This window comes from Lycium ferocissimum, chromosome 3, assembly GCF_029784015.1.
Source record: "Lycium ferocissimum isolate CSIRO_LF1 chromosome 3, AGI_CSIRO_Lferr_CH_V1, whole genome shotgun sequence".
NCBI classification, from domain to species: Eukaryota; Viridiplantae; Streptophyta; class Magnoliopsida; order Solanales; family Solanaceae; genus Lycium; species Lycium ferocissimum.
This window is the reverse complement of record NC_081344.1, coordinates 12,722,668-12,737,195: the sequence shown is the minus strand read 5'-3', so window position 1 is coordinate 12,737,195 and position 14,528 is coordinate 12,722,668. Positions and strand designations below refer to the sequence as shown.

General features: G+C 34.3%; 2 protein-coding genes across 2 annotated transcripts; both read right to left on the bottom strand.

Annotated features, from left to right (window-relative positions):
- On the bottom strand, nucleotides 1–4,149 carry LOC132049761 (laccase-4-like). Its single transcript, XM_059440683.1, has 6 exons — nucleotides 3,991–4,149; nucleotides 3,002–3,153; nucleotides 2,094–2,338; nucleotides 1,843–1,971; nucleotides 490–1,416; nucleotides 1–347 (listed from the first exon to the last, which is right to left on the bottom strand). The coding sequence occupies exons 1-6, from the start codon at nucleotides 4,075–4,077 to the stop codon at nucleotides 217–219; spliced, it is 1,671 nt and encodes a 556-aa protein (XP_059296666.1). The 5' UTR covers nucleotides 4,078–4,149; the 3' UTR covers nucleotides 1–216.
- A 7,246-nt stretch (nucleotides 4,150–11,395) lies between these two features.
- On the bottom strand, nucleotides 11,396–13,996 carry LOC132049759 (flavonol synthase/flavanone 3-hydroxylase-like). The gene is made up of 4 exons (XM_059440682.1): nucleotides 13,612–13,996; nucleotides 12,870–13,123; nucleotides 12,465–12,792; nucleotides 11,396–11,849 (listed from the first exon to the last, which is right to left on the bottom strand). Exons 1-4 carry the CDS (start codon nucleotides 13,834–13,836, stop codon nucleotides 11,613–11,615), a joined length of 1,044 nt encoding a protein of 347 aa, XP_059296665.1. The 5' UTR covers nucleotides 13,837–13,996; the 3' UTR covers nucleotides 11,396–11,612.
- Nucleotides 13,997–14,528: the final 532 nt, after the last annotated feature.

Below are 14,528 nucleotides of genomic sequence, written 5' to 3'. Positions count from 1 at the left end.
TAGAAAAAACACACATCATCAAACTTTTATTAGAAACCGCAAAAAAACATATACATACAAGCTTCAAATATAATTATTGAGATTTGCTAGAGCAAAACCTTTTTCATTTTTACACAAGGGATGAATACAATGCTTGTTGACTCTCTTTTCTTCGGTGTCAGCCTTTGTTGTGTTCCTACAATTTGCTTACATCAAGAAGTGAATGGCATAAATAATTTAGCATTTTGGAAGATCTTTTGGAGGTGGTAAAAGTGACTCATTTGGACCCTTGCCATTATCTACAAGGAATGCCATCTTCAATCCCCATGTTGTATGCACTTCTAAATGGCAATGCATAAACCAAACTCCTGCAATTTCATAAGAGTTTAGCAACCATTATAAATGCCTCGTGAATTTAAGTTATATACACTGATAATATCAAAAAAAATCATTCTATCAGTGCAATTCAACTGAATGTAGCATGTTGTTACTTTATTTTTTCTGTAGTACCTGGATTGTCAGCGCGGAATCTTATGGCTACCCATCCTCCTGCAGGTACTCCAATTGTATTCCTCTCAACAGGATCAACGAGATTAAAATTCTTTGGATCTGTTTTCGGATTAAAATTTCCTAGCCCTTTACCAACAGCAAAAAAATTGAACCCATGCAAATGGATAGGATGGTTCTCAGGGGCTATAATTCCAGTATCCTGCAAAACTACTTGAACTGTTGCATTATAAGCCAATCGATAAACCTTTGTCCCACTCATCGTAGCCAAGTTTTTCGGTGGTGTTCCAGTGTAGTTGAATTTAGTTGGAGGCTTTTGAGGAAAATCTGTCGTATAAACTCCTTTGATGCCAAAGAAATGTGCTTGTAAAATGGCTACTGTTGGCATGGTAAATGTCACATTGTTTATACTAGCAACGACTCTGCTTCCATTCCCCTGTTTGCAAGTAGGACAAGGGTTAACTCCTAACCCCACCGTAAAAAACAACGAATGATCCACATTTTTCGGAACTTTAGCAGGGTATTTTTTCGAATTGAGACTTCGAAGAGAGTCGATAAAGTTGTTAGCAACGGGGGTCGCATTTTTAGGCGGGGTGCTAGTCAGGGTAGTGACCGAACTAGCCAGAGTGCCCGAATAATGTAACGTGGCTGTAGCAGTCGCGTTATCGACTGCAATAGGTGCATCCATGAAGGGAGAAGCAGCCAACATGTATTTTCCTGAACCTTGATCAGCTGTTACAAGTACATTTGTTGTTTGGCCTGGAGCAATTATAATTGTGTCTGTTTTAAAAGGTTTTACGTAGGTGGCGTCTACTTCAACTACGGTCATTTTGTGACCAGCAATCTTGAAGAAGAGTTCTTCATTGAGTGCAGCATTGATGACTCGTAACATGTAGGATTTTCCAGGATCAACATTCAACTTGTATCCACCTGCATATTGTAGTTCAAAAATTAAAATTTCTTATCTTTCAGATGAATCATGGTGTAAAGATATACAGGTTTTACCCTATTTCCTAAGTAAGTTTAACTTTACATACTGACAATGTAAAAAGATTTGTACACTACTGAACCACCTAAAAATAACTAAGTAACCATTGATTACAAGTGGAACTAGATGTCGGAAAAAAAAGGCACGTGATTTATTGCAACATATGAAAAATACACTAATAGTGTAACAAAATTTACCTTGGTAGTGTATATATAAATTAAAGTATTTCTAAATTATAATGTATATATATTAGACTTGCTATGAATAGTTACATATTGTTGTATGTTACTTAGCTTGATAGTATAAGATAATTATATACTCTCAATGAACAGAAGTTACTCGATAAATTTTTTAGTTGTAGATATTACCTTGGGATGGACAATTTGAAAGTGCTCCAGGATGACCATTAATTGTGTGAGCATCAGAAACATTAGGGGCAACACCTGCCTTAATGGCTTGATTAATCACAGCTTCAGTATCAGATTTCCACCATTCAGCTGCATTAAACCATCAAATTAATTTACTCTTTTCCCTCAAGAAGACATGCCATCTAATTTTTGTAACAAAGTGGGAAAAAAAAAATCTCTAAGGGAAAAAAAGTGTAGAAATTTATGTTCACCTAGAACAACTATAGCTTCATGGTCAGGTTTTGGAAATGGATATGGAACACCAAGCTTAGGCAAGATGACAATGGCACCATGCATAGTTGCCCTTAGCCATAGAATATGAGCATGCCAAAAGAGTGTACCCCTTTGACCAGTGATGGTGAAGTTGTACACATACTTTTGACCTGGCTGAATTGGACATTGTGTGATATATGCTGGTCCATCTGACCAACCTGTTCTAAGTTGTCTCACACCATGCCTATCATACACCAAATGAAAACATTAATTGTGTAAAGCAAAGAGAACCAATTAAGTGAATTGTACAAAAGTGATAATGGAAATTAATTTTGATGCTTTCAATGGAGCAGTCTAAATACTATGCACTGATGTGTGAGAAATATTTATACAATCACTTGTAAAAAAAGAAAAAATTAACCTAAATAGCAGCCTCACCAAATTGCTTAACTAAAAATAGCCAATGAATGTATATAAATATGTATAATTAATAGCCAGCGAATGTATAAAATATATATATGTATAACCGTGTATAATTTGTATATACTGACTAGAAATTAAAAGTAAAACAGTAAATTCAGCAAGCCGGCTATTTCCGTAAAGGTCTATATAAAAAAGGTACAAAGATAAGTAGGAATAAGGTGTACAGTTGAATCTCCTTCGTTGAAAAATATACCGTGTAAATAGAGAAAAAATGAAATTTTTAGTTATATATAAACTATTGAATTCCCCTAACATAAGAAATTTTTTTGGTGGAGTAGCAAAAGGAGTTTGAAAAGTTACTTCAGGTCACATGCTCAAATCCTAGGTGTGACATTGTAATTATAAACTGATACAAAAATTATAAGTAACCAACATGCTGGTTAAATATAGATCATGTAAAAATCTCTCTATTTATATAACTTACCAATGGATAGAAACATTGTATTTGACATGGTTAACAACATTGACGAGCACAGTGTCACCTTCCCTAGCATAGACTGTGGGTCCTGGGAATTTCCCATTAACAGTGGCAATGGGCTTCGTAGAACACAGACGAGTCGTATTTTTCATCATCACCTGGTTTTGGAGTAATAAATTTGTTAGTATTTTTGATAGGAGTGTCATGGTACTGATGATGTATGGTTTGACAATTTATTTTCACCTTCCATATGGTTTGAAAGTAGTAATGATTATTTTTTGAAGTGTTGGCGCCAACTAATTTTTGTTTTATTAGACCAACCACCTTTGCTAATTGGGATTTACTCTTAGCTAATTTGTAATGCATTGTACTTTAAGAAATCTACTTGTTATTGCCAACAAACTCTACATCAACATATTTTGTGACTGTTAATAGTGGATCGAAATGTCAACAGTTCTGAAAAATGTTGTAACTTGTAAGGCAAATTATAATAATAAGGAAAACACACACAAAAAAAAAAAAAAAAAAAAAAAGAGAGAAAACGATGATCATTTATTTTGGAAAATAAATATGACCATTGAGAGTAAATTAATTTTAGAGCCATATAACAAAGTAGAACCATCACTAGAACATTGATGGCATGCAAATTAAAAGTCATTTACGTTTATTGAAGATTACACTAGCACTTGAAAACATTCATGGATTCAGCAAGTAATTATTCTCATAAACCATTCTATGATGCAGAAATGCTTCAATATCATTGAAAAAGCAGTTCTATGTGCTTCAAGCAAATCTATAACTTAGAAGAAATAGCTAACTAGCTAGTAACAGAGTTGGTATGTCTAGTCAATAAGAGGGGGTAGACGAGCAGTACTTTGTACTGTTTTTTAGTTACTGAAAATTAATGCAAGTAATCTACTGTATAACAAGTTAAATTACGTTGATATCGTAGAAGTTACTTACAATTAAATCCTTACTTTACTACTAATACTTACATTGAAATTGTAACGTCGAATCCGGCATTCAACGAAACCTGGAAAGAGGCAAGCAAACAAGAAGAAAATACGAAGCCAAGATTCCATTATTCTTTTTGCTCTTTTTACTTTACTGTAATAGAAAGAAATGTGGTTTTCTTTTCAGTAGTGATAGATGTCTTTTAGGCTTGTTTGTATATATATAGGTGAAAAGTCCTGTTTAATTTAATTTGCTGCTGAGTCGTTTTTCTTTAGTTAGGTGATGACATGGATATTGGGGCCAGTCCTTCTCTTCTCGAACAACAACATACATTCAATCAAATTCAATCAAAAAAAAAAAAAAAAAAAAACAAACAAACAAACAAACTGTCATTAGGCACGTAATTCTTTCCCGATTATTTCTTGCATTTTACATAAAGTACATAACTCTGTGGACCACACTATAATTTTGCAAATTAAGCTATTCTTGTGAGTGGGTGAAAGGGGTGTGTGTGGATAAATTAATTTTGATTTTCATATTTCCAATTTGATTATTATCCAAACTAATGACCGTCGAAAGCCATCTATGATTCTTGTGTTTCTTCATATCCCATTGTCCCCACATGCAACAAAATAAGGTAAACTCTCCTAATTAACTTCCAGCAACAAAATAAGGTAAACTCTCCTAATTAACATCCACTAACTCAATATCGCTGTCAAAATAAAGAACAAAAAACAATTTTGAAAGGAAGCCGCGGTTTGGACAAAGAAACTTTTTTCCTTTTATAAAATTAATCTTTTTAAAAAATATCGTTTGGTGGATTGGAGCCGAGGGTCTAGTGGAAACATCTTTACCTCTCAAAGTAGAAATAAGGTTTGCGTACACTCTATTCTTTCCAGACCCACTTGTGGTTTAATTTACACTGGGTATTTTGTTATATTGTCTGGTGGATTGATTTTTAAGTTAGTTTTTGGAGATGAGTTTTTCAAGTTTAAAAAATTGATTATCCAAATACAACTCAACTTCTAAATGTCATTTTTCAACTTCAAAAGTTCTTTTTCTAGTTTCAACCAAATCTATGTCCAAACACGTACTTAGTTTCTTAGTTTACTGAATGACTTTTTGTAATACTTGGTCAAAATACTTTTATTTGTTGTAATAATTTAGTGACTTCTTGTGATACTTAGGTAAAATATATTGAATTACCTTTTTACTACAAAAAATAATTTAATAACTGTGATACAATTAAAAAAAAAAAAAAAAAGTTGAATGATCTACCGTAAAGTTATCCTATTACATAATACATCATGCCTCGTGCATTTCCGAGGCATCTGTTCAAGAGATTTTAGTTGTTTGTAGAAGTTCCTTCTGATTAAATTTGTGAAGGGTGTAGTCATAAAATATTCAGATATATTAACGTTGAATTGAAGAAATTGAGTGAGGGAATTAAACTCTCTTTTGATATGAACATAGTGAAGAATTAGATGGCTCCTCGCTAGGAAAGTTCATCATCCTCCATTTTGCACTTCCTCTTTCAAGAATTATAAGTAAACATACAAATAAAGGGACTCATGTATTTTCAGCATATCCTTTTCTTCAACAAAAATAATAACGACAATAAGTATTAATTAATCTACCATGCCCCTCACAGCCTCACTTCCAGATTCACTCCTCCCCAATCCCAACAAAAAAATAAAAAGCAAAATAAGTGAAAACAAAAAGAAAGATGTGAAAATAAACAAATAAAGAAACTAAAAGAAAAGGCACCTTCAATTGTCTTTTTATTTTTTTATTTTTCTGTTTTGCGTTCTAGCTAGATTATTAATAAGATGAACAAAAATTAATTTGGTGATGAAGACAAGGATTTGAATCAATTATCATTGAACTTCCTTTAGTAAATTTTTTAGAGTTGTCAGAATAAGAAACATATTACACTTCCTCCGATTTACTTGTCACGTTTACTTACCACACAGACTCTTTACCACTTCCTTTAGTAAATTTAAACTAAATTATTCTTATTTATTTTGTGATTTCAATGTAATAGGAGTACTACTTTTATTTTCATTACATGATTTACCCTTATTAGTGTAAGGGTAAAATTAATAATTAAAAGGATTCAGCTCTCTCTTATTTCTTTAAATAAATTAATTAGAACATCAAATATTTTGAAATTATTATTTCTATGTAAAATGAAACGGAGATAGTAGTTAGATATTTGAAATATAACAACGTAAGAGGTGTTATTTCCATTACCACACAGACATCACCTATCTTATTCTCAAGATTATAAATCTCAAATGGAACATACCAATTATCTTAAACCAGCCTTTCGAATTGTAATTTTCAATTTTCTGTACATCAAAATTAACAACTTGTAAAGTAAAACAAATAACCAAATCTCCTTTGTTCACCCCACCCTACCATCCTCCCCAAGAAGGAGTTTTTTCACCAAATTTGAATGAAAATTATGTAATTATTTTTAACAAAATGGATATAGAAATTCGAAGTTTTGTTTTTATATTTTGCTTATGAGGGAGAAGTAATCATAACATTGCATAACTTGTTTAGAGGACAATAGGTAATATACCAACCAATGAGTAATTATGGTGGCTAATTGGTTTCTGTATCATTTAATGCTTGCTATCTGCAAGAGCATATACTACATTGTTTCAAAACTAAGATTAATCTAATCATCCTTCTCTTCCCAACCCATTCCAAAAATATATATATGATTAATAAAAAGAGAAAATTCATAGAAAGATGAGAAGAAAATTAAAGGAATTTGGTGATCAACTGACTCAAATTAAAGGAATTTGGTGATCAACTGACTCAAATTAAAGGAATTTGGTGATCAACTGATTCATCATTCTTTATTGAGAAGGGATTTCAATCTGCTAGCAGATGGTAGATTATGTTTCACGTTCATGTCGAATATCTAGATCAACTTGTGTGGTTCATCTTAATTGATATGAAAAGGAAAAAAGAAAAGAAATATGTTATAAAAGAAAGAGAAAAGACATCATTTCCCCCTGGGCTTGGCTTCACTTAAGTATTAAACTTAACGGTAATTATTTACCCCTAAACAACTTAAGCGATAATTATTTACCCCCTTTAACGGGTGACGTGGCAAGAAAGTGTCTCAATCTCTTAAAAGCGCGTGGGAGGAAAAAATAAACACTAAAAGTGATCCCAACCGTACGAGATGTCATCTTCTAATTGGATGATATATTAAGATTTTCTTAATATTTTATTTTCTATTTTAAATTAACTTTTTCCTTTTCTTTCTTATTCTTTTCCCTTCTCTTTCGCGTTCTACTTTCATTCCCACTATTTTTTTCTTCTTCTTTGTTTCTTTGTATATAGATTTAATTTATGGGTTTGATTTGACACAAATAAAGAGATTAAATTTGTTGAGTTAACAAACCCGGCTCAAATTCGACCCACCGGTGAAACTTGATCATTCAAATGCATAAAGTTGACATTTGCATAAAATTGACATTTGCTTTGTTCTTTGTGTTGGTTTATCTCTCTAGTGTTGTTTCGGGTTTTGTTATTAAGCTCTAGTTACTTTAATTTCTTATTACATATTCAAGGAACAATCTTCACCGTCCGAAATTACAATTCTTGTCTTCAAGAAAATATTATTGTTATCAATTGAATGCACCCACGCGTACGAAGAAGGCGGGGCGGGACGGAGACATACTATTGTTATTTGTGTTAACAATAACAATGACAATTGTTATTCAAACGGTGGATTTGGAATTATGGGTTGCATTGTCTCAAGCCGAATTCATACTTATGTTAATTGTTGTTAATTTGTAAACCGAGATTAAGCATGTGAGTTGGAATATTATCGCGTAAGAAGATTAAAATGCAAGCTCGATACGAGGCATACTTTCTTAGAAATGCAAAGTGAATATCTTTGGAGGGGCGGACTTTTAGTTATATTTAGTTATCTTAGGATCACGTGACTTTTAGTTGTGTTTAACTAAAAATCCGCGGGAGAAACGAACTTTTAGTTATGTTTAGTTATCTGCGGGTCCGTGAGACTTTTAGTTGTGTTTAACTAAAAGTGTATGAGAAAATTTAGTTATGTTTAGTTATGCCCGTCTGTTCTCATATCGTTTCTTATATTCTTTGTATTGTCTGGTTATTAGTATTAGGAAAACTTAATACATTGATACGTAATGGTGATTTTCGGGTTCAAGAGGAGTTGAGTATTTTGGAAAGGAAAGCATCACCGATAGAGGAAATAACAAAAGAAAATATGAAAATGCGAGTTAGCCGGATATCCTTGAATGCTTATTGCTTGGGTTGCTTGTCTCAAGCCGAATTCATACTTATGTTAATTGTTGTTAATTTGTAAACCGAGATTAAGCATGTGAGTTGGAACATTATACATAAGAAGATTAAAATGCAAGCTCGATACGAGGCATACTTTCTTAGAAATGCAAGTGAATATCTTTGGAGAATGACTTTTAGTTATATTTAGTTATCTTGGGATCCGTGACTTTTAGTTGTGTTTAACTAAAAGTCTATGCCGAGAAACGAACTTTTAGTTATGTTTAGTTATCGGTTAAATGGACTTTTAGTTGTGTTTAACTAAAAGTCCGGAGGGGGCGACTTTAGTTATGTTTAGTTATGCCTGTACATTTCTCGTATCGTTTCTTATATTGCTTGTATTGTCTCGGTTATTAGTATTAGGAAAACTTAATACATTGATACGTGTGGTGATTTTCGGGTTCGAGGAGTTGAGTATTTTGGAAAGGAAAGCATCAGCGATAGAGGAAATAACAAAAGAAAATATGAAAATGCGAGGAGTTAGCCGGATATCCTTGAATGCTTATTGTTTGGGCTCCTTCATCGAAAGTTAATTATTTATTAGATTAGCTCGTTGGTGGAGGAGAAATGAATCTACTCACTCCCTATACTTCTAAAGAACAAATGTAATGGAAGCGTAATGAAACGTGCTTTCGCCCAAGGATAGTTGTATTTACTTTTTTCGGTACTGTTGTTTATGGCATTGCTAAAGAAGACGGTTAATGTACTTGCCTACGATATCCTAATGAAATTGTGTGTATATGAAGGCTTCAACCTAATCAATTTCTTGTTTGACACCTTAGCGGTGAAGTTCTGTGATGTAATACGAGTGGACTTCGACTTGATATGGTGGTGGTGGTGTTCTTGAATAATGAAGAAATCACGATGCGGTAAGGGAGTGGGGGTGGAGGGGCGGAAGAAGGTGGGGCGGCGGCGGTGTTGGTGGCGGGGGCGGCGGTGTTGGTGAGAATGAGGAGAAAGTAGAAGAAAGAGAAAAAATAATAAAAGAAAAATAAAAAATGAAGAGTTGGTAATTTTTGACGTGGCAATGACACGGCAATGATGTGGGCAATGACGTGGCGCGAGTGTAATACACTCAGCGGGTCCGAGCCGCTAAGGGGGGTAAATAATTATCGGTTAAGTTGTTTAGGGGGTAAATAATTACCGGTTAAGTTTTAGTTGCTAAAGTGAGTTTTGCACAATTCCGGGGGAAATGATGTCTTTTCTCTAAAAGAAAATCTAAGCATTCGGCATCTGAAACACACTGATACAATTAATTTAGAATTGTGTCAAGAAAGTCTATTTTAGAGGGTAAGGCGCTCCTTTCAAAATTTGAATGGAACAGTAAGTCTTTTTTAGAGGGTAAGGCGCTTCTTTCAAAATTTGAGTGGAACATTAAGACTTACAAATTCAACTAAGACTGTTGTTTAGAGAATGATCCTCTTTTTATTACAAATTCAACTAAGACGGTTGTTTAGAGAATGATCCTCTTTTTATTTCTTTTGCAACTTACACCTTTTAGACCACGAAGTAAACATTTTTTTTGAGCAAACGGAAAATCTTATGAGAAAATATTAGACAACAGTCCAAAATTATAAGTTATTGCAAACGTCACTACAAAAAAATTGGTAATTTGCGGAGGTTGAAAGTTGCAGATTCGCGAGAGGTTTTAGCCTCCGCTATTTGCTAAAGGAGGCTAAAACTTCCGCGAATTGCAACTTTTAACCTCCGCAAATTAAGCATTTTTTTGTAGTGCGTTAGACGACAGTCTAATATTTTGTCTGTAATTAAGGTTGAGCAATATATGAACAAATATTGGAGCCAAGTCTAACTTTGTCTGAAAGGATAATTTTCAAAGTGCTATATTTGTACAATTTTTAAATATAGGGATAAAATCTAACGATGACATAAAAGAAACATTTGCGTAAATTAGCCTACAAGTTCAAGGTTAAGCCATTTGGGCTGATCAATGTACCTACCAACTTACAAGACCGATAAACAATGCTTTCTATTTGTATATTATGAGGTTTGTGCTTGTATCCTTTTATGACATTTGATTAAAATGTGTCATTAAAGGATCGCCTATAGTATTTGGAAGAAGTGTTATAAAACATTGAGGGTACACTCCTGCTAGCTGCTAGCTAAGAAATCATAAGGTAGAATATATACTTGAGTCTATTTGGCTGTAGTTACCTCTGTTCTCAAATGTTATCATGTGTGAGCTCTGCTTTGGAAATAAATGCTAGTTAAAACTTAATCACAAGTTAAGACCAACACTAAAATAACATTTCTTTCTTCAGCTGTGATACTATGACTGCGTATTACTTTATTTTTACAGCTATTAGTAGGCGCAAACATGAATTGAGTGATATTTGGAAGAAAAAAAATAGTATTTGAAGTTGAAGTTGGAAAATGATATTGGAAGTTGAAGTTGGAAAATGGTATTCGGAAGTTGAAGTTATATTTGAACATGTATTTCACTTGAAAAAAAGAAGAAGTTAAAGACTAATTTTTAAAACTTATCTTCAGAAACTAACTAAAAGATCATTCTAATGTATAACTAAACAATATTTTGGAATATTTTTTGAAGAAAAACAGAAATATTATGGAAGAACTCCATCATACACCGAGGCATTATTAATCTGGGCCAAACTAATAAAAGTGGTGGTTGAGATGATGGATCTAAATCCCATAGTAGAATAAGAGATGCAGGACTCAAAAGTGATAACAATTAACAGGTGTTGAAGAAGAACTCTGCAGGATACTTTAATTCATATACATCAAATGCTGACTGGAAAGTCATTTGTTACACTCATGTATAAATTTGATATGCTATTGATAATGATTTTTAGATAGTTTCGACGCTGCAAATATTCACTTTTGTTCCATTTGAATCGTTAACAAAGACTGGAATATGAATCTATCTAAGTTATTCGTGTCACTGAGTGGAAAAGGTAAGTTCTCTGGGGTAAAACTATTATCCATCTGAAACATTGTGAAATGTGTTACATATTCTATTTTTCGGAGTTTCTGACTGTCTTAACATCACATTCTGCTGTAGTTGATGCTCTCGTCATGCATTTGCATTCACAAGAAAATTTAATCAAATTATTTTGAATAATCTTCAGCTCTTAATGCATTCAGCTTCAGGTGGTAAATTTCAATGGTATTGTCTAGTTGAGTTCTTCGTGCACAGAAGAGGCAACCATGGCTAGTAAAAAATACAAATAGAGGAAGAAGGAACCAACATCTCTCTTTTGTTGTCGTTTTCTGGGCCTGACAGAAGGGGTTGGATGGAAAAGCAAGAACGGGACATCTTTGTTGTCAGCTAATGGAGTTCTTATCATATCATTGCTGCTTCTATTGGTCTTCTCCCCTTCTGATAGTATTGGAAGAAGAGTTCAACATAATTCTTAACGTTCTTGTACACTCTCGGCCTTTCCTCATTGATAAGCTTCTCCACTGGTCCGATCTCAACATCTGCATCTGGCATAATGAAAACAGCAAGAGTGTTTCTTTCTCGTTGTGCGTTTGTCACCACCCTGTGCAGGGGGCTCTTAAAAATGCCATTGCTCATTATCTGCAAGGAACAACAATTCTGAGAATTTTACATGCTGTACAACATTTTGTTGGAAAATATTAGAGATAGTAATGCTAAAGAAGAACATTTAATCAACAACCAAGCCGCAACAATAATAATAAAAGAATAGAAAGAAAATTGGATAGGAAAAGGCATTGACTTCATAGTAGATTTCCATAGCTACCCGAGTGCAAATGGTAAAGTGACATCTTACTCCCAAAATACAACAAACCACTCAAGAAATCTTCTAATATGCACTCAAATAGAAGTTTTGGGGGACTCTTAAATTTCTGGACCGCTTTTGTAAAATATTGAATGAAGGACAAGGTCGTTTGAAGGAGATGAAATCATAAAGAGCCAAATAATGTAAGATCTCAAGTACAGATTTTCTGCAATGGGATTAATCTATATAGAAAGCAATTGTACCTTTCAGTGAAGAGACGCGTCCTTACAACAATTGGACACATCTTTTCGGATGTGTCCTAAAAAGGTTGTTGACGCATCTTTTCATAAAAGAATTGCGTCTTACCAAAAGACACATTAAATTTTGAATCACTCAAAATAAATCCAACAAATTTGAAGCCCTTCAGCATGATTTAGTTTACACTTTCGTACCTCAACTTGATCTCCAACATTAATGAGGAAACCATATGGGACAACAGGCACTCTAAACCATTGATCATCTTTGAGAACCTGAAGCCCCTCAACTTCTTTGTCTTGTAACAGGATGGTAATGGCTGATCCATCAGCATGTGGTTTCACTCCAAGTACAACATCAGGCCTTGGACACGGAGGGTAAAAGTTGAATCTTGCAACCATCGTTCTGCATTCTCCACACTGGTCCAGAAAGCAGTTCTCCTCCACATTCAATGACGTTGCGATGGCCTTTAGGAGGGACTCACTCAACAACTTCAATTTCTTGAGATATTCTTCAAATACTTCCCTGCAAGTAGTAATTTGTTAGCCCTGTGTGTTTAACTTATTCATTTCAGAGTAAAACTGCATAGAAGGAACATGTACCTAAAACATTCAGGTTTTTGGGGCCAGAATTGGAGTTTCCTTATATCTTCAGGGAACACATTTAGATACAATCTGTCGGTCCAATCAAGCGTTTGCTTTTCTGAAAGAACTGAATCATTTCCATACCCTTCAATGGCATCAGCATCAACTGTTCTGGCGTATTTAAGTTTCTCCTCAGTAGGAAGAGCAAAGAACTGTTTGCTGATTTCATGCATTTTGTCAAGAAATGAATCTTCTATCCCGTGATTTATGACCTGAATTTCCAATATGTTACTTAAACGGATATTGCAACCAAGAGTGCAGAAACCATATAGATAGCTTGTAGTAAAATTATTTAAGTACCCGCTCTTTTTATTTATAGTTTAATACTGTAGTTTTTTTCACTTTTAAAGAAATGGATCTTGAGCCTAACTCAATGACAAAAACTAACTCTTATGGTGAGGATTGTCCAACATCATATAAAGAGACCATCCCACCCATAAAGAGCCGATGTGAGACTCAACACCCCCGCACGCCCAGGTCTGGACATCTAGAGCATGAACAATATAAAATGGGGCTGAACATCAAATAAACAATGAGTCAGAAATTCAGAATGGACCCAACTCTACTACCATGACTCAACACCGACCTGCAAACCAAAAAATCCAGTTTCTTAATTTCTTTTTTTTTTTTTTTTTTTTGGGGGGTGGGGGGGGGGGTTAAGATCATCAACTGTGATAACAGAGACTCATCAAAATCAGACCTGGAAGCAGCCACAAGACTTGAGACCGGATTGAAGTTTGTTGAGCTCTTCATCTCTAGCAGGGGATGTTGGTGATATGATAAGGCTAAGGTCAACTTCTGGTACATCTAGCAGGGGAGGAGAGGTATTGACTGGCCCTTCTGGATGAATATACTTTTCTGGAACTTGTTTGCTATTTGCCAGTTCTTGTACCGACTTGAAAACTGTCTCTAGATTTACAGCCATGGTTTCAGTAAGAAGCAAATCTAAAGCTTGTTGTTGGCTTTGTTTGTTTAACACAGTTGATGTAATTCCCAAGGAAAACCATATGAAGGAGAGGAGGTGGCTGGACTTTATTTGAAGCTAGGCAATACAGCCATTTGGTCATAAAATCGAATTCTTTATGGGATAATAATCAAAATACCCCCAATATTTGACCAAAATATCAACTACACATCTAACCTTTTTGTTGGTCCTATTACCCCTGACAAATTTTTTCGATATTAAAATGCCCTTTTTTTGCTGATGTGGCGAGAGAACGTGAATACACCGCCCGAATGACGCGTGATGGCCTTCAAAAATCCGCATCCGACGTGTTTTGACTCAACTAAGTCACATATGATGCCACATAGATATATTTAAATTCCCTCCATTTTTACACCCACTTCTCATTTTTTTAGCCCAACTTCTCATTTTTTTCTCAATCACGACCAAAACAAGCCCTAAACACAAAACCCATTTTCCTTTCATACCACCACCGAACGGTACCACAATAATCCATAGTTTCTTCGACCGGTTGCGTAGGGAAATTAAAGATCGTCTATGAGTTTGAAGTGTAAGTTGCCAAGTGAAGATTTGGATGTTTTGGTATCCATCTCCATTTTTTTTGTCAAAATAATATCCATTATAAACAAAAATACGAGCTGAAGAAAATCCAC